The 19,328-nt window shown below is 39.6% G+C and overlaps 2 protein-coding genes across 10 annotated transcripts in view; one reads left to right on the top strand and one right to left on the bottom strand.

Annotated features, from left to right (window-relative positions):
* Window positions 1-19,328, bottom strand: part of klhl12 (kelch-like family member 12) — a 112,464-nt gene that overhangs the window by 8,037 nt on the left and 85,099 nt on the right. For 2 of the 9 annotated variants that reach the window (XM_084367230.1, XM_084367229.1), the window contains exons 2-4: window positions 18,814-18,885; window positions 16,865-16,942; window positions 10,630-10,712 (exon numbers count right to left, since the gene is read on the bottom strand). Coding sequence is in view for 2 of the 9 variants with exons in the window: in XM_084367224.1 (XP_084223350.1) it covers window positions 18,814-18,885 (72 nt within the window). In the remaining 7 variants the exon portion in view is untranslated. Of the gene's footprint in view, window positions 1-14; window positions 296-10,629; window positions 10,713-16,864; window positions 16,943-18,813; window positions 18,886-19,328 lie in introns of those variants that run through there. The other 7 variants (XM_084367224.1, XM_084367225.1, XM_084367232.1 and 4 more) reach the window with 6 other exon arrangements.
* ptpn1 (protein tyrosine phosphatase non-receptor type 1) lies at window positions 576-10,365 on the top strand. The gene is made up of 9 exons (XM_084367233.1): window positions 576-860; window positions 2,485-2,575; window positions 3,578-3,678; window positions 4,606-4,704; window positions 4,814-4,951; window positions 5,664-5,873; window positions 6,022-6,183; window positions 6,347-6,504; window positions 7,398-10,365. The coding sequence occupies exons 1-9, from the start codon at window positions 804-806 to the stop codon at window positions 7,687-7,689; spliced, it is 1,308 nt and encodes a 435-aa protein (XP_084223359.1). The 5' UTR covers window positions 576-803; the 3' UTR covers window positions 7,690-10,365.

Below are 19,328 nucleotides of genomic sequence, written 5' to 3'. Positions count from 1 at the left end.
AATTTACATAATACCTGTCGCAGCGGTAAGGCTGAGTCAAAACGTTTAGCTAAGTTGCGTTGCTAGCTAACGTTAGTAGCACCAAAGTCCCTTGTCCCAGTCCTTGCTGTCAGTCACACTGTCTGGAGAAAGCCACTCAACTACAGCTAATCCATGATGACCTCTGCTACGTCACACTGTGCGCGAACCTCCTCGACGACACATGCGTCTTAATGTTTCACAATAATGTCATATCATCCCCGGTACGAGTTTTGAGCAGCAGGAATATCTCGTTGACTGAGCTGCAGCAGGTCACAGCAGCACACAGACTCCACAGATTGGACGTAAACAGACCATTACGTGAGTGTACGTGCGCGCTCCGGCTGCGTTCCAGAAACAAGATGCCTTCCGCGCGTCCCCGCTCGACTGCCTCTACAGCCGCCGTAGGAATGGTAAAGTGGCTGTCTTTTCACTCATAAAGTTACACGTCCCGGTCCGAGGAGGACATTTGAATACATTTAAGAGTCTGAAGATCCCGAGTGGGGTTTTATCTCTTTAAAAACACACTCTGCTCTTTTTTAGCCACCCGAGGACGGCAGCTATACCGTGTAGGAGGAGCCGGCGGCGTGTTTCCGCTAAAAGCAGGCCGACAGAGGTAACGCGGCGGTCTGTGCTGCCCTGCCGAGAATTACTGAATAGCGGCGGAACAGTTGTCAGCTTCTTGCGGGACACTGCCGGACAACAGTCCGCTTCATCTGCCGGGGAGCTGCGGTTTGTCCGTATCTGGGGAAGAGGACGAAGGAGTGGCAGCTGGACTGTCAGAAATGGAAGCCGAGTTTCGGGAAATCGATGAAAACGGGAGTTGGAGCGCCATTTATCAGGTAGGACCTCTCGGCAAATCAAGGTGGAAATGGGCTGTTGGGGAAGCTGCCACTTTTTTTTTTTTTTTTTAATTATTATTATTTTTTTTTTTAGGCCAAATGATAGCTAATGCACACCGAGTCTGCAGCTGCGTAGCTACCATTTCTGTAGTTATCAGCCTCGCTCGCCTGTAGTTTGGTCCGTGTTCCGCCTGCTTTGGACCAATCCGATGATTGATGCGTGAGTCTGGGTCACAAGCAGGCAGAATATCCCATCATCACTACACTGTTTAACATTGTGCCTGTGCAGACTGTACAGGTTTTGTTGCATGTCTTCATATGTCAATGATTTTTTTTGCCAAAACACCCATTAATCACAGTTGAATCAGCTGATATATATTAACAAAAACAACATTTTTTACCCTCTAAGCACGAGTGGGACACTTTTAGGAAGTTGTATATAATATCTACAGATGGTGTGTTTATTTTCCACAGAATTAAATATAGGAAATACAAATTCCGCATTTCAAGATGTGTGCTTTTATTCTGCTTTAAAACAGGACTGCTGGGGATGCATGATGAAAATACCTGACCACTACTGGAATATTTATAATATTCGCTCTGTGTCAGTGTCAGTGAAATTCAAGTCGATAAATAGTCGAAAACATTTGCTTAACAGGCAAAACTGGCTTGTTATCTGCCAGTAAACATATAGCAGACTAGGGAGAGCTATGATCTATTGAGCTATCGACTATTAAGTCATTCATCTTCACTCACTACATCTAAGCATTTTGTACCACAGGTTCACATAAACTACAGGCAATGAACTTATTTTTATAATACAAAAATGTTGAAAGTATTGATTATCTTATCGGTATCGGCTAGAGAAGCAGGTAATTATCTGTATCGGCTTATAAAACAAATCGTGCATCCCTAAGAGCTGCGTAATTAATCGAAGTTTAATCGAAATTGCAGTATTTTTAAGTGTGATATTCAAATTGCAAGAATGATGCGATGTAGTGCTGCAGAGATCCTCTGGTTTGTTTGGTACGGACCCAAACAAATGTCACATTATCATGATTTTAATAGTGTTTTTCACTGAAGATGAAGAGTGTGACGCAAAACGTATCATTCCCACTATTGTGAATCATCGCAATCACAATATCATGTCAGAATAATTCGGGCCCGACAGATATATCGGTTGGTTGAGATTATCGGCCAAATTGGGCATATATGTTGTCGATAACGGCCGATGTGAAAACTTTTTGGTCTTAAACACTTCACAGTGCAGAAAACGAAGCCTGGGGTGATTTATAATTAGATTTTGAGTTTATTGTTAAACTGTAAAATATCCTGCTTCCATACATATTAACCACATTTGAGGAATCACTGCAGAAAATGTGTATCAGCCAATATATTGATATCGGGATACTTTTAACTCTCTAATGTTGGTATCAGCATCAGCCCCCAAAAACTGCACATCAGTCGGGCTCTGAAAAATTACTGCAATTAGGTTTTTTTTGATCATATTATGCAGCCGCATTTTGAATTTGTTAAAGCCATGGAAACACAGCCGCCACCAGTCTTGTCGCTTCGGACATTTAATGTGATGTTAATCTAATGTTCTTTTGTTATTCTGTCACAGGAGATTCGTCAGCAGTCATGTGAACTCCCTTGCAAGGTTGCAAAATTACCCGAAAACAAGAATCGGAATCGTTACAGAGATGTTAGCCCATGTGAGTTGCTCATTTTTTTGGACAGAACAGACTGTAAACATTTCAGATATAACTCTGAAATGATGACAGCTCTGTAAGTATCTATTTATATTTGAACATCAGCCAGGGGTGAGTCTTGCAGCATCATGGTGAGACTTCCTCAATTGAATGTTATACAGTGTCCAGCTCTGTTTATTTGTTAGCTATAGAGTACGGCGCACATTATTTAACAATGACATTCAACTACACTCTGACAAATTCAATAAAGTATTAGCATAATGTATCCCAACAAACTTGAGCCAAGTATAAAACACTATAAACAAGTTAGAGTTAAAAGTTGATCGACAAAAAAACAAAACATCTAGCAAGTATCTGAGCAGACATTAATCACATTTAAGTTTGATTTTAAAAATGTTTTTAATCTCCGTCTTTTGTCTCCATCTAAACATACATTTTATTTTTTAAAGGACTTTCACAGAAAAGCAACATTTTAATACATTTAATTTTAAAATATGTATCTTTTATGTGATATTTACATTTTGACTACTGATGTGTCCTTTCATGTAAAAATAACTAGTCGCCATATTTTTATGTTTCAGTGGTTTTCAAATGACTTATATCAATAAAATGTTTTTTTCCACAACGTCACAAGCCAACAGCTGAACTTTATGTGGTTTCCTCTTTTTCACACTGATTAAGTTATGCAAATGATGCAGGCCAGTGTGCAAATACTTACTGTATATACCATGGAACTGTTTTTCTGACTTATTTTTAGCAAGACATGAACATCAGTCATCTGAAACTTACTCATGCTGTTTACTTTTTAACTGAAATGAAAAGTTACTATCGATCTCGGTATTAAAGCTGAGAGTTAACACCTGTGTTTTGTTTCAAGAGGACTTGTCATATGTTCTCAGCAGCTGTGTCGGTCTGAGACTCACATTTATAGTCCCATAAGGGTTGTGACATGATAACAACACACGTGCATATTTTTATAATGCTCTTTTTCTTTCTCCCCTTCAGTTGACCACAGCAGAATATGTCTGCAGCTGGGTACGAATGACTACATTAATGCCAGCCTAATAACAGTAGAAGAGGCACAGAGGAAGTATATTCTTACTCAGGTAAGCATAGAGGAGGAGGACCTTACACAGCGTTCATACCTGTTATTTGTATGCTACTGGGTTGTTCTGATACCAACACCAGTATTGGAAATGCCTCTTATACTGCCAACAGAGACTCCTTTCCCCCCCTCTCCTTTCTGTAATGTCACGTTCATGAAGTAAAGTACATTTCCCCTCCAGCTACAGCCAGCAGTCGACAACGGAGTTCACCTTGATGGATTGCTGCTGCTTTTAAATCCCAGAACTTAAAAAGTAATCTCTGAGCTCTCCCGCCTTTGGTAAACGGATCAGAGCAGAATCCGATGTATCTCCAGGTGTTTATTCCTCCATAAGGTCCGGCTTTGCACTCGACTCTCTCCTCCAGAGCTGACCAGCACTAACGAGCTGGAGCTGCTGTGAAACGGTTGGATAACTTTTAGTGTCACATCCGCGGCAAAATTTCTTGTTTTACTATCATCAGTCATTCGCTCCGATAACATTTTAAAAGTCACTTTATTCACTTTCAGGTTAGCCGGGCCAACTTCTTAAATACATGAATCAAAAAAGAAATATAAGATGCACAAAAGGTGAAAGTGCGTTTTGTCTGAGAGGCAAAACGATGCTGATTGTACAGCTGGATGCTGTGACTGATTCAGTTGAGTGTATCAACGTTTTTATCAGTTATTCTCGTCCATCGGCTCGAGAGTAAGAGGACGCTGCGGAGAGATTTTAGTGACTAAACCAAACAAAAATCGAACTTTGAAAAAATATATAGAAAGTGTGTTTCGCTACAAAATTAAGACGGTTGACGGAAAATTCAATACACTCTCTTTTAAGCAGTCCTTTTTAAAGAGTAGTAGCCCTGCAGAGATCTTTAAATAGATGCTCCGTTCTCCATTCAGATATACTAAGAATAACTCTTCTAACACAACAGTCATTCTTTCTCAGGGACCCCTTCCAAATACATGTGGCAACTTCTGGGAGATGGTGTGGGAGCAGAGGAGCCGCGGTGTGGTGATGCTGAACAGAGTCATAGAGAAAGGATCTGTAAGCACTGGTTTCTTTCCTAATGTTACAGTCTCAGTACGTCTTGTTTGCTCCAATAACCTCACTGCTTTTCTCTCTTTGTTACCTTACATATTGTGCACCTTTTTAGATAAAATGTGCCCAATATTGGCCTCACAGAGAGGAGAAGGATGCCATCTTTGAAGACACCAATTTCAAGCTTACCCTCGTCTCAGAAGATGTCAAATCTTACTATACAGTCCGTCAGCTGGAGTTGGAAAATCTGTCTGTAAGTATTATATCTCAAGTTATTGTGTGTAGAGTTTAATATTGGGTGCAAATGATTCCTGGTGCTACATTACAGAAAAACGACCCAAAAACTGCTTATCCTCATCTTAGGTTTCAAAAATCGGAAAAATTCTATCTTCCCATTACAGAAGCAGTTTCTAAACTTATGACTGTGTCCAATCTCAGACCGCGTATCTTATGTTAACTAAAGAAATCCTAACTGGAACTGTAAACTGGCTAGCTAGCATGCTATAATGGTCAACATGGGCATTTTGTTTTAACTTCTTGCTTGTCTGGGTGAAAAAGATGATATATATCCATTAATACTTGGTCAGGGAATTTCAAAACTAACAGGCTAACATCAGTGTTAGCTTCTACAACAGGCTAACGACAGACCTTAACATATAGACCTAACAACAGTGTTGCTGCCAATTTTTGGGAGTTTTTCTGAATTTAGGACAGGGTCTGTGCCATCCTAAATTAGGTTCCTAACTTAAGAAAGTCTTCAGTTAGTATGATTCTGTAAAAGCAAAATTACCACACCAAGATAAGATAGGACTTTTTCTTAAATGCATTTAGGAAAAGATGTTTCTGCAATACCAAAAATCCTAAATGTCACCTTAAAGTGACATTTAGGTTTTTGTGATGATCTCCAGTCTCTCTTCTTTCAGTTCCTCTTACATGTCTGGATTTTTTTTAATCTTCCTTTACAGACTCAAGAGACCCGTGAGATTTTACATTTTCACTACACCACCTGGCCCGACTTTGGGGTACCAGAGTCTCCTGCCTCCTTCCTTAACTTCCTTTTCAAGGTGCGAGAGTCGGGTTGTCTGAATTCGGACCAGGGACCAGTGGTGGTGCACTGCAGCGCCGGCATCGGACGCTCTGGGACATTTTGTCTCGTGGACACCTGCTTCTTATTGGTTTGTACAGATCTCTGCTATTGAGAAATAATGCAGAGAATAACACTAAATTCCTTGATCATTGTTATAAGCAACCAGTAATGTAGAGTTTCAGATGTCAATCGGATCAATCATGTGCTTAAAGAAATGCTTTTGCTGTTGTATGTAGATGTCCATGCGAAAGGACCCGTCTTCAGTGCGGATTCGTGAGGTGCTGCTGGAGATGCGACGCTATCGGATGGGTTTGATTCAGACAGCAGATCAGCTTCGCTTCTCCTACCTTGCTGTCATTGAAGGTGCCAAGTACATCAAGGGAGATACGTCTCTGCAGGCAAGTCCATCCTGTCTATTCAGCTCTTTGTTCTTAAGCTACAAACTTCCCTTTTTGTTATCCTTTTCAGTTGGATAAACATTTAACTCTAAGAAATAAATACACATGGTACAAGTATTTTTGTAATTTTGCAATGACTCAAAGGGATTTTTTTTTTATTTAGGAGTCATGGAAAGAGCTCTCTAACGAGGAAGACGATCCTCCAGAGTTCACCCCTCCTCCTATTCCTCCTCCCAGAGACCCACACAATGGCAAAGTTGAGCCATCCTTTTTCCCTGAAAATGATGAGATCATCCAACAGATGGAGATCCGCAATCTGGGGTAATTTTCCATCTGATTTTATCAAAGATTTTGTTTCAGTTGATCGGGAAAGAACGTCTGATGCATATACCAAAAATCCTTTCCAGCTTCTGTGTTTACTTCCTGATTATTAGCAAGGAACTTGAAGGGTCTTTACATCACTGAATCATGCTTTGGGGCCAGACTGTGGCGACAGTTTAATTGGTGTCAATGGGAATTGCATGGACAAACACACTAAAACCCATCATATCTATGTCATATGACTTCTGATGAAGACACACCTGAAAAAGAAAGAACAAACTTCAGAGAGCAGGTTTTTTTCCCCGCCCAAATGATTGACAAGGCTGATAATACTGTCAACAAACGGGGCAGGTCCGACTGATTTCCACTGATATGACTGCAAAGACACTGGGAACAGCAGCCTTTCCAACAACGTGTCAAAAAAAAAATCAATGGTTAACCTACTCTGAAGTGTGTCATTTAATATCTGGAGGAATTTCTTCATCAGAAGTCATATGACGTAGATATGTCGGGTTTTAGTGTGTTTCTCTGGCCCCAAAGCCAGATTCATTGACATTATGACCCTTCATTCTTTTTTAGGTCCCTTGACTATTAGCAAGCTAAACATAGTTTTGTCAGTAGGACCAGTAAGGTTTACACAGCTTGTAGACTTGGCAGTTACTGGATATAATTGTTTGATAACAACAAATCTCTCCAAGTGAAGAGGAAAGAAAAAGTTTGCATGGTTTAATCCCTTTCAGTTTTATTTAGGAAACGCATACTAAACAGCCTACATTTGAACTTCGATGAGCTGCTGCAAACGTCTTCAGGAACATTTATCAAGAATCTCAACTGTTCTGATCTAATAAAACCGACCTTTGGAGACATTAACGATCTACTCTTGCCTCATTCAGTTCCTCACAAGAGTCAGAGCTGCGTAAGAGGAACGTTGCTGCCCCCCAGCCTCCTCCTGACAGTGCCAATCAGCTCGATGGCTACACAGAAATCCAAGATCATACCTCCAGAGCTCCAACCAAATCCCAGCAGCAGCACGAGACTGAAGAGCAAGAGACACCCGAGGCTGCAGTGCAGCCAAAGGAAAATTCTCCTGTGCCGGGGACTTGGTCCCCTCTACTAACCAATGTGTGCCTGTGCACAGCACTGGCTCTCAGTGCTTATGTCTGTTATCGAGCCTATTTCCACTGATGTCTGTCCTTCCTCCTCCTTTTTGTTCCTCCCCGTCTCTCCACCGATGTTGCAAAGTGGACTTGGCTGGCCAGTCAGCCTGCTTTGACTCTGGGTTTACTCTGCGAGAGAGCGGATTATTTGGACTTCAGCAGATTCAGGTTCACTCGTTTATTTTACAAATGCAGTGTGAGGGGTTTTCTGGTCGGTAATGACAGGGTGCCGATCCTTACCCGCCCAAACATTCTTTCAGTATGTCATCTTGGATGCTCAGGGCCTAAGTTTTTCAGGTGTCACATCCCCAATACGTGTGCCGACTTTAACGCAGACTCAACAGCAGGGCAGCCGATAGTCTAGCTCATGCCCGGCTAGACAAGATGAGCCCCAAAGTTGATAATTTTAAGGTTAGAGGGCTCGTGTCTGTAATGAAAAGGGTTAATTTAGCTCCGTTGTGAACCAGGATGAATGGCCTGTCAGCCCATTTTACATGCGCCTCCTCTCTTATTTACCAAATGTATGTGTTCTTCCTTTTCATCCTTTCCTAAAGTGTCCGTTAGGATTTCACATTTTTCCCACCATATCTGTCTTTTGCTTACACAAATGTATCAGAAATCATGGAGCCAGATTTCTTTGACCAGCCTGACTGACAATATGCCAGTAAGCAGGACACATGTTTTTTTTTTATGTTTTGTTATTTTTGTTATTGGTCAACATTAAACCAAACAGTAAGGTGAAATATGTGAAAGTAAGCGTGAAGCGACCCTGTGCCCACTAGATAAGAGATGCATGCTGGTGTGGGCATTGAATTGTTATCGGCCTGTGTAGGGCTGCAGGAGGCATGTTAGTTGAGTACATACAGTATGTGTGAATTTGTGTAAGAACATTTGCGCGAGTGGTAGTTAGTGGAGCTTTCTACTGATGCTTGAGTTAAATCTGTGAGAAATATTAATATAACATTTACAGTGCGCCACATGTGAGATGTAGACTGGTTCCCTCTGCGTTTTCTCTCCCTGGTGGCTCAACAGTGACACAGAAAAGTCTTTTTTAAAAACAAAATGGTGCAGAGACATGTGGGCCCTTTCCATACACGGACACTGGCTCGTCTTAACTCGGCATGTCAGCCCAGTGCGGCAGGGATTTGCATTTCCATAACAGCAGGGCTACCTGCTCGAAGGCGCGTCTTTAACCAACGACACGCTCGTCTTCAGTAGTAGTCAGGGGAGAGGTTGTAAAAACTTTTCCTCCCTGCAGTACTATCAAAGAATAGCTGCTTACAAAGCTCTGCTAATTCAGAGATAAACACAATTTCCTTTAAATTCTTCACAATAAAAGTCCTCCGTTATTTAGTTCTTTAAAAGCTTTTATTATGAAGCGGCAAAATCGGGAAATGTTGGGTTTTGACCATTAGTAACTTTACACTGAAGAATAACCAAACTTCAAACTAGGGGTGTTTTGATATTGCAATATTCATGATAATTGTGTCATAAAAAATTTAAATACTGATACACATGCTGTATGATAATATCGTGTAAATAATCCGGCATACACTTTTTTTGAGTTATGGTTACAGACTCTCTCCACCTCCCTACACTTGCATTTTGAGAGTAACAGGTTGGCCACAGTGGCCCTACTCCGGAGAGGGTCAATCCCTTGCGCTCGGCTCAACTTGGCATGTTTAAAACTGGTTAATGGAAGCGCAAACCCTGTGCCATTTGGTCTGACTCGACGCAGCCAAAAGTGCCCGTGGAAAAGCCCCAAAGAACGTGGCATGTCTCATTCTCCGTTCGTCTGGCATTCTCAAATTGACATTGGATAAAATCTTGACTTTTTTGTGTTTTTCACCTGAATTTCGTTTAGTTACTGTTCTTTTCAGTCACAGTGGATAAAAATATGTTGAGGCTTTTCATGCCAAGAGAATAAACTAAATGAAACTGATACCTGTGGTAAAGAGATGTGTTCAGTCATCGAAGTAACCACAAGAATGCCAGCTCAACGAGACTCAAAAGTAGCGTACACGCAACTCTTTCTCGCCAGCAATACAAATACTTAATAACGTGTCACCCTTTACTTTCTCAAACTCTTGAGTTTGAACAGGGAACCAGGGATTCTGAACAAACCAAAAATCAAACACCAGCACAGGGATGAAAACAATACACTGTAGTGATGATCTGTTGTATCATGGCGTGGCCCTGAGCTGGCAATATTGTTTTTGTATTGTATGATCATGTTTTTTTTAGCATGCTGCATTTGTGAATCAACAGGTTTGTCCTAAGAAGAGATTAGCTAAGCTGCTAGCATCCAGTTTACCTTTGTGACTCGACATGGTTCAGTACTTGAGTCCGACAGCTGTACCTTTCTTTAGAATGTATAAATGTCCCCTCCAGGGACACACTCTTATTATTAGATATATATATTTTTTTCAAATCAGGTTTCAGTGTGCTGATTTTTTTTTTTCTGCTTTAGCAAGAGATTAAGTCTCAGCACCTGTGCAGCCATTGCACCAGGTTTTCCTGTTTTTCTATACTTGCTGAGCTCAAAAACATGTATTTTTTTATTTACATTTGTTGTTTTCCTTTTTAAATAAAAGAAAAAGTCTACTGTCGATTTGTTCTGGTTTGTAGAACAAATTTGCATCTATAACCTCATTCTCAGTACTACTTCTGAACAATGACTGTGGTAATAAAAGTTCACACATGACTGTGTTTTTATCTCGTTGATGGGTCATAGTATGAGTAGAAAAGGCTGATGTGTCCACCAAACCAATCACTATCACCACTAATCAGCTACATTAAAGGATCATTTCAAGGTCTTGTAGACCACAAAACATTTCTGGAGCTTCACAGCATTCTCCTAAACAACTGGAGTAGATGGGGACTTGCTTTAAAATGTTAAAAAACAATAACAAAAAAACACCATAAAATGTAAATAACATCTTTTCAGATGACACCTGTGTTAACATACCTTATTGTATATTTACAGCATTTATCTCCATCTTCAGTACAGCCTCCCTTGATAAAAGCCGTTGGTATGTCCCTTCACTCACTCTGAAATCAAAGATCATTTCTTTAGTTTTGTTGTTATTTACTTAGAAAGAAGTTGCATGACACCAAATAGCAAACTCATTGACAAATGCAAGATGCATTGCTCATCATCAGATACCAAACCAACACTGTGTCATCAACAAATTCTACATTAAAAACATCATAAGTCAAGTTACATTGTGGTTAATGACTTGCCCTAAATTCAATAATACAAACAAGTGCAGTAGAGAAATGAATCAGTCAAAAACAGAAGTAATGGTTATCAAGATCAACAGGAAGTCGGTTCATTGGTTCATTGGCTGTTACTTTAAATTCTTAGAGACCTTTTGTTTACACTCAAGGATATCAGGAATTAATTTTGTAATCAACTCTGCAGTAAGTGTTAATAAATTAATTTTGGTCCATTGTCTGCAGTGGTCAAACAGTTGGACCAGTCACACTAAAGAGTAGTAACTTCTTATTAATGGTTCATAAGTGTTCTGTTTAGCATTAGAGAAGTAGTGTGGCACGCCATACCTCCGCCATGGCCCAACAGTCTAACCACCCATAACTGCTTAACCATAACCCTGAGAAATTAATGGTAATGTTGAAAAAAACACCCTATCTCACAGTGTCAAAGGAAGTGAGAAAAAAATCCTGGATCCTTCCCTTTATCCGGATCAGCACCAAAAGTTAATGGGGTCTGTTCAGGGCTGTGACCCATCCTCCATCCAAGTTTTATGTACAAACCAGGCAACCAACAAACTGACCCGGCAGAAAATATACCCTTCTTGTCTGAGGTAATGATTTCTGAAGAATTAATGAAGCCATTAGGCCATTTAACGATAATTAGCTGCACCTGGCACACTTGACTTCTACTTGATACAGCTCGTTTACCAGCGGCGTTCTGCTGATGATATGAAATGAAAGTTGACAGGATTGGTTCCTTTGGTTTGTAACGTTTGAAACGCTGGCTGTCTGAATCTGTTTTTTTTTTAAAGACTGATTGCTACACTGCGGTTCCAAAGCAGAAAGGCTCAGCCATGGTGTTGTCTGCTTATTTTGCATAAACTTCATTGTCTGTCCCAACAGTGACAGAAATACTCTTTTGGTAAGGCTCAACGATACACACAATTCACATTTAAAACATATTTAAGACACATCATGTGTCTTGTATCATGTAAAAAAACACCATATGGACAGTTTGACGAGGTTAAAAACTTGTTTTCATTGGAGCGGGTCTTTAAAGGGTGCTGAAATATCTCCACTAAGCACGTCTTTTGTACCGTTATCATGCACTTTTAAATCATTGTTGCAGAAAGTATATTTAACGGTGAGTACAGTGAATTCTCGCCCTCCAGAGGGGCTGAGTGAAGTGTTTTAGAAACACCACCAGGTGGCTCTCTAGGACTGTGAAACTCACTGCTTACTGGCTGCCTCTCTGCGAATATGAAGTCTTGGCTTTTACTACAGCCCACTCTTTCCTGTTCTCTGTATGGTACCTGGGTTTGCTCATTAATTATGCTCTTATTTACAGTGGACAGTAATTAAGTGGAGTCGGGAGTGTTCCTCTGCTGGCAGACTATAAACTGCCTTCAGTTTTTAAGCAGATAGCGATGCTGCATGCCACAAGTTTTACTACCATTTTATTCAAATCTTAACGGCTGCCAGCTACACAGCTAATATTTCTCATCAAAATGTTCTTCACCTTCTTTAAGTTCGAACACCGCTTGCTGCCGCTCTCACCACTGGAGTTACAGATATAAACAAGTTTAATTTTAATACACAGACATAAGACGTAAAGAGTCAATGTCCAAACTGCTCGACTAAACAAGGCCAAAGAATGAACACAATAATAATGGCCAGTAAACACTAAAGGAAGGAAGAACATGTCTTGAGACACATGCAATATCTTGAGTAAATTCCACCACACTCATGTAGTGCAGATGATTTGGCAACAGTCTTGGCTAGAACTTCCTGTTTGGGAAATAAGAGGCGCTCACTGGTACGTGCTGTGCGAGGAATGCAACTTAGAGTGAGTAATAGCACTCCCAACCACCACTCTGTGTCTGACGTCAATGAGCAGGCTGGAACAAGATGCACTCTGCCTTGGAAAACTACAATCAAGGTGTGACAAGCGACCGGAAGTCATCTGAAAGCCACAATTGTACTCATTGAACAGGCCGTCCGATCCTACCTTTCTTGTCATGTCTCATAAAGTTTTGTGCTGAAGAGTTTTGTCACTCTGATGCTTTACTACTTATAAATAAGATAAATGTCACCTTCAATGTACAGTATGTGTTATCAATGTGTGTCATCCACTAGGCCCACACGTTTTAATGTTTGTGATTTGGGTGAGGAATTTGAGTTCATATAGGTCAGAATATGACTGTTCTGAAAAACGTTCAAATGTCAAAAGTGCACTCTGTGTCGTCCTACAGTGCCTCCTCGTTCAGCCTAATTGTGCACACTGCTGACTCCACACTCACGATCGACCGAAAAGGATATCTGCCCTGCCTTGCTGACTCTTTCAGCATGTGTCCTCAGTTTAGTTATTAACCTGGAACTTCCCAATAGCTGGCCAGCTGTGAGGGTGGGTGGGACGATCTTTGACTGTAAAGTCTCTTTCTTAGCCTGCAGATCATTTTCGCAGGGAGTCGAGCGGGGATCAGGAAATTCCTGAATGTGAGGGGAGTCAAAGCTTTCCAAGTGTGACTCTGCAAAAGTCTGAGTCACCACACACACAAACAGTGTTGTACAATGGAAGACTGATACCAGGAAGTCTGAGTACAACGTCAGGTGTACCATGTTTCTTCATGCCCTTACCATGTCAAAACAACTCAGCACATTTACTCAAGAGCTGAATTTTAATTTTGTGGTATCTGCACTGTACTTGTGCAATTACATTGCATGCTTCCTTTTACCGCAAGGAAAATATTGTACTTTTAACGCCATCGTATTTACCTGATCCACTTGCATAAAAAGCTAATTGAACACAACGCATTGTTAAAGGAAAAGTTTGACATTTTCGGAAATATGCTCATTTGCTTTCTTACCAAAAATTTGAAAAAATCCCCCTCATGTCTGTGTGTTAATTGTGAAGGTACAGCCAGCAACTGGTTAGCTTAGTTTAGCATAAACACTGGAAACAGCTAGCAGGGCTGCATTCAAAGGTAACAAAATACATCTATCAGCACTTTTAAATCTGTCTAATTAACTATCTAACATCTAAAGTGTAAAAAGGAGACGTTGTGCCGAGAGTTAAATGAGAAAAGAAGCACTTATCATCTCACTTTGATTCTTTTGTGAGATGTGATGTGTTAATTAGTGTGTGTTGGGCTGATAGATGGATTTTGTTAGCTTCTCATTTAAACAGTGATTCCCAATGTTTAGGGCTTGTGGCCCCTCTGTCTAAGCAGTGACACGTCGGGGGCCCTTGTCGGTGGTTGTTAACAGTTGAATCGAAGAGAGATATGGAACCAATCACAATCACACACTAGCTTACATACAATTTAATTGTCTATTTCCATGATGTTGTTTTCAAGTGCATACATCTGATTCATCTAAAATGCATGTCTGACGATTTAATATCTCATTACTAACAATTTCCCCCACTTTAGGTCGGAGGCCGTCAGGTCACAGACCAGAGAAAATGGCAGCTTGAGTTTAACCCAAACTATCAACTGGTCTGAGATGTCGCTGTTGGATAAAAGGCTACGCACAAACTGAGGTTACCGTGTTGGTGTTGTTCCTGGAACATTATAATTAATATTCCTCCAGGGCCGTCATTACAACTGACTAATCAGTTTTTCATAATGTCATAGCTTTGTGATTCAGGGAAAAAGACTGGAAAAATACTCATAAGAGAAGTTTTCCTTTTGAACAAAGTGAAAGTGAAAGGGTCTCTTTTAATCCAAACCATGTTTTTCATAAACCTCACCAATGTTTTTTGTTGCCAAAACAAAAGTATTTTTATATCCCAACCCAAACCAAACAGCGTCAGGAAACTGAAAAGAAACACAAAATAAGAAGTGAGCACCATCAATTACGATTTTTCAGGAACAACAACATGAGTTGCAAAGCTGTGACCTCACAACACTGTGATTGGTCTTTTACAACGACAGTCCTGGAACAACTAAACACGGCTATATCAGATCATGTGTTAATACTGTTGCATTAATTGAGCCTTTTATTGTTGTAGCTGGTCGAGATGGAGCTACTTTAACCTAAGTTATGAACAGTTTAGTAGTTTGGTCCAGTGGTGGGGGGGGGTCAGACCCCGTCAAAGGATCACAAGATAAACTGATGAGTCATGTGATGATTAATAGAAGAAAGAAGAAGAAACAAAGTTCAGCTACACAAATTTGTATGAATGTTTTCTTTACCTTTCTCTAAAGTTTGCTTATTTAAAATATCAGCTATACCCCAGTATAAATAAACCAATAATGTGATAAAATATAACACATGGGCCATTTTTCTGCAAAAAACAACAAAAAAAGTATTTTTACTACATAGTACATTTTGCAGATAATACCTCTGTACTTGGGTTTGGCTTTTAAAGCAGGACTTTTTCACATATTGGTATCAGTACTAAAGTAACAGATGTCCGGCCACCCTTTATTCTTTACTTACACAGCAAGTGCTCTGACTTAATATTTTTTTCCCTGACCGAACAGCAAGATTGTTTTTAACTCTTATGTAAAACATTGTGTTGTTGTTCTCATTAGTGTGTCAGTGTGATGTCTTTGGTTACGTCTGTTGAGACGCTCACCCGTGAGCAGTTCCTGTTCCTGTTCCTGTCCCCCTAGCTGCTGCTGGTGAAGACCAACCGTCCGACACACACTGATGTGACATATAGTTCCTCGACTGTCATAGGCTAAGTTCGTGCATTTAGGTCATAGCGTAAAAACTGAAGGGGTTGGAGCTGGTGCTTCCCCTCTAGGTGCGCTTCAAGCTCCCGCATCCTTCCTCTCGTTTAACGCAAAAAGGAGTGATGACGATATCGACATGCAGTCCACATGTAAACAAAGCAGGCTGACCTAACCACAGATGTTACCACCGTGTTCTTTTAGGTTGTTGTTGATGCTTTCTTCATGGCAACTATGGAAAAAGATCTGTTGCATCTGATGCGTTATTGTGGGTTTTTATTTTTTATGATGCAACACTAAAGCTGTGTCAGAAGCACGCGCACGCTTATCAATGATTTTGTGTTTGCATCAAAAACTTTTGGAATTGAGGTGAAAGGTAAGATGTGGTAAACGTGAGGAAGGTCACATTGTTAAGACAGTGTGGGTGGTGAATGTTTTCATGGCTGCCACCATCAGCAACACGCCCCACTTCCTGTTGAGTAATCTGTACATGTCAAAGCCCACACATGACTACTACTATTGTGTCAAGCTGGTCTCTGTGATTTTGTGAGTGTATAGCTGAGGATTTACTGTACGTTTTACTCATTTACTTTGCAGCAGCTTGTCAACGACAAAGATCTCTATCAGGCTGTCTTACATGCAGTCACAAGATCAGCAGAAAACAATCTTCCCACAGGTTTTTTCTTCTTATCTTTCTATCAAGGTACACACCTTTCCTCTCTTACTACATTAAGATATACCAGTGAAAATGTCAATTTTCATGCAGAACTGGTTCGATTAAACTACATCCATAATTCCCCTGATTTAATTAATTAATACATGTAATTTAAAGTAAGTGCCCTTCCCATGCCCTCAGTCCGTGCCTTTACGCAATGAATGGTCGCATTTCATAAAAGGACAGATTTTCACTTCCATAAAATTCATACTTTTTGAGGTGTGGTTGTCAAAATAAAACAGGATGTTCCTTTAGTGTCTGGTAATCTAGGAAATTTCTTTTTTTTTTTGAGGACAGGTTTGAGGAATAGTGCAGTATCTGTATCGACAGAAAATTCGACACCTCTACAGACTAGTCGGACATCTTCCTTTTTAAGTCGTGCAATAATGAATGACATAAGAAATCACTTAGGACTACATGTCTGTGTGGAGGAGCCAGCATGATAATGGCAAATTAGCTTTGAATCAGTGTTGGCTCATATCTGATGAGACGGAATTTGTTGGCTGGGAATGATTCATGTGAGTTAAGCCTGAATGACTAAAATAACTCATATCCACATTTCCATTGATTATTGACCTCAAGGAAAATGTTACCAGTTCATTACCAGTGGCGACAGCACTGGTTTCACTTCGGAGTCTGTCTCTGTGTCTGTCATCATGGCAACTGTGGTCCTGAAGACACAAATTGTAGTGGGAATTACCTCAGAAGCAGTTTTGAGTCCTTTGTGGACAGATATTTGTCAGCCTGGTAACATCAAAACTTTGCAAAATGCAGTCACAAGTGTACAAGTGTGTGTAGTTGAGATCAAAATGAAGGCCGAGTTTAAACATGGGTGTGGTTCGAGTGAGGGCCAGAAGAATGGTCTCTAGTTATTTAATATGTCTGAAATACAGAGTATTAAATGCTGTCTTCTGTTCAGTGGCGCAAAGTAGATAAGTACGTTTAGAGGTGACCTTTCGTACAATGTTAGGTACTTGTACTGCATTCAGACTTGAGGAGTAACGGAATACATGTACCGGGATTATGTATCAGGACACAGAAAAAAGTAACTGTATTCCGGTAAAGAGACATAAAAGAATATGTTATTAGATGTAATTAATTTGAATCACACCAACATTATGAATAAAATGTACATATTGCATTGGTAAGATTAATATAATAACACTTAAATTATACCAATTATCTTATAGTTTATAGGGCATTGTGCATACTTGAAGTGTGATTTGCTGATAATATTGTTTTGCTTTTTTTAAGTTTAGATTGCTGTATTTATTTCATAATGGGATGTATATTTATTGTGGTTTTGCACTTGTGTCCTCTACCACTGCTATCTTTAATCAGTAAATTGCGTAATGCAAGATAGTAAAAAAGTACCCAACAGTCTACTTGAGTGAAAGTAAAGATATCGTATTATAATATTACTTTGGTAAAAGTGAAAGTCAACTATACGAATAGTACTTGACTAAAAGTCTTAAAGTATCTGATTTTAAATCTACTTAAGTATCAAAAGTAAATTTCTGGCAATGAATGTACTTAACTATCAAATTAAAGTAAAAGTAAATAGTAATTATATTTACATGCACATACTGCATACTTTGGGCTGACAGATAAACAGCCTGGTCAATTATCAGATCTGATATTCAGCATATTTGGATTATCAGAATCATTGTGTTTTTTTGTTTTTTTTTTAAATCTGATTGCGGGTAAAATAAATTAATTTAGAAATTAGTTACTTTGGCTCTGATGCAGCATGTAATCTGCAAAGTAACTAGTAAATAAAGTTGTCAAATAAATGCAACGGAGCAAAAAGTACAATATTTGCCTTCAAAATGCAGTGAAGTGGAAGTGTTAGTGTAACGTAGCAGAAAATGTAATGTTAAGTACAGTTCTTGAGTAAATCGACTTAGTTTATGTTCCATCACTGCGTAGCGCTGTTGAAAAATAATCATGATATGGTTTTCATTTTGAAATTGTGTGCTGAATAAACATTTAAAATATTTCCTGGTCAGTCGTTCTCACAGGACTTGTTTTTGTTTGGAGCAGCGATGGAAACCATCTTTTTGTTTATTTTTTAACAATGGAGGCAACTAAACCACCAAAATTGCAATTTAGTCCTAAATGGCATTAACATTTTTTTTCATGAAGCTTCAAATAAAACGTCATTGAAATCCAAATTAACACAGGGTTTGATCCTTCACATGCTTCATTTACATATCAATGTATACATTGATTTATTGCTAATATAAAATGACAGGGTTCTGTATGTAATAAGGATACTTAATTTAAGCTTTTACACATTTGGTGTCTTGAAATGAACTCTCTCACTTGTGTGTTGCTCTAATAATTAAACCAACATTCATTTTGCAAGGATGGCCTGGTGTTACACAAGACAGGGGCAGTGATACTTGCTGTGTAGTGACCACAAGTCAGTTCTGCACGTCAGTTTTGTATTTTCACAGTCATCCACAGCAAAATAGCAGAAGTGAACAGAGATGTTGAAATCTTGGTGCACTTCAAGTCAGATCATCTTTGGACCGTTTACCGTAGCTCAGGCGGTTTGGCTTCCCGTTACACTGGTCCGGATATCCGGCTGCCCTTTCACTTAGAGAAGGAACTGGAATTAAACATGCAAAATCACAGTGTTAAAATCACCAATACTTAGAAATCACATTTATCAGTTTTAATTGTGGCCTAGAAGACGACGCAAGTTTGGCTACCTTTATATCGTATTTCAGAGATTAGGGCCGAGACATCTTGACCAACTCTTGTCTTCAAAATCTGCCAAACTCTGAGCAAATGTCTACATAATTTAGATAAAAGGTTCTTTAGGACACAACAACAATAAAGATACAAACTAAAACATTTCAACATCTGTCTGTTCAAAATTACTTTTAAATTAAACTGCAAATCAATGCAAGGTCTCTTAAATGGGGGTCAGTCTTTGAGATTAAACAAGATTATGAAATGTATAGACCACTTTTAAAAATCTAAAGAGAATGGATCCTGAAATAGAAGAAAGAACACAAATGAGCACCTCTTAAAACCTGTCTGGGCCCC

This window comes from Pagrus pagrus, assembly GCF_965226575.1.
Source record: "Pagrus pagrus genome assembly, chromosome: 11".
NCBI lineage: Eukaryota > Metazoa > Chordata > Actinopteri > Spariformes > Sparidae > Pagrus > Pagrus pagrus.
The sequence above is the reverse complement of the archived record's forward strand: the minus strand, read 5'-3'. Positions and strand labels throughout refer to the sequence as shown.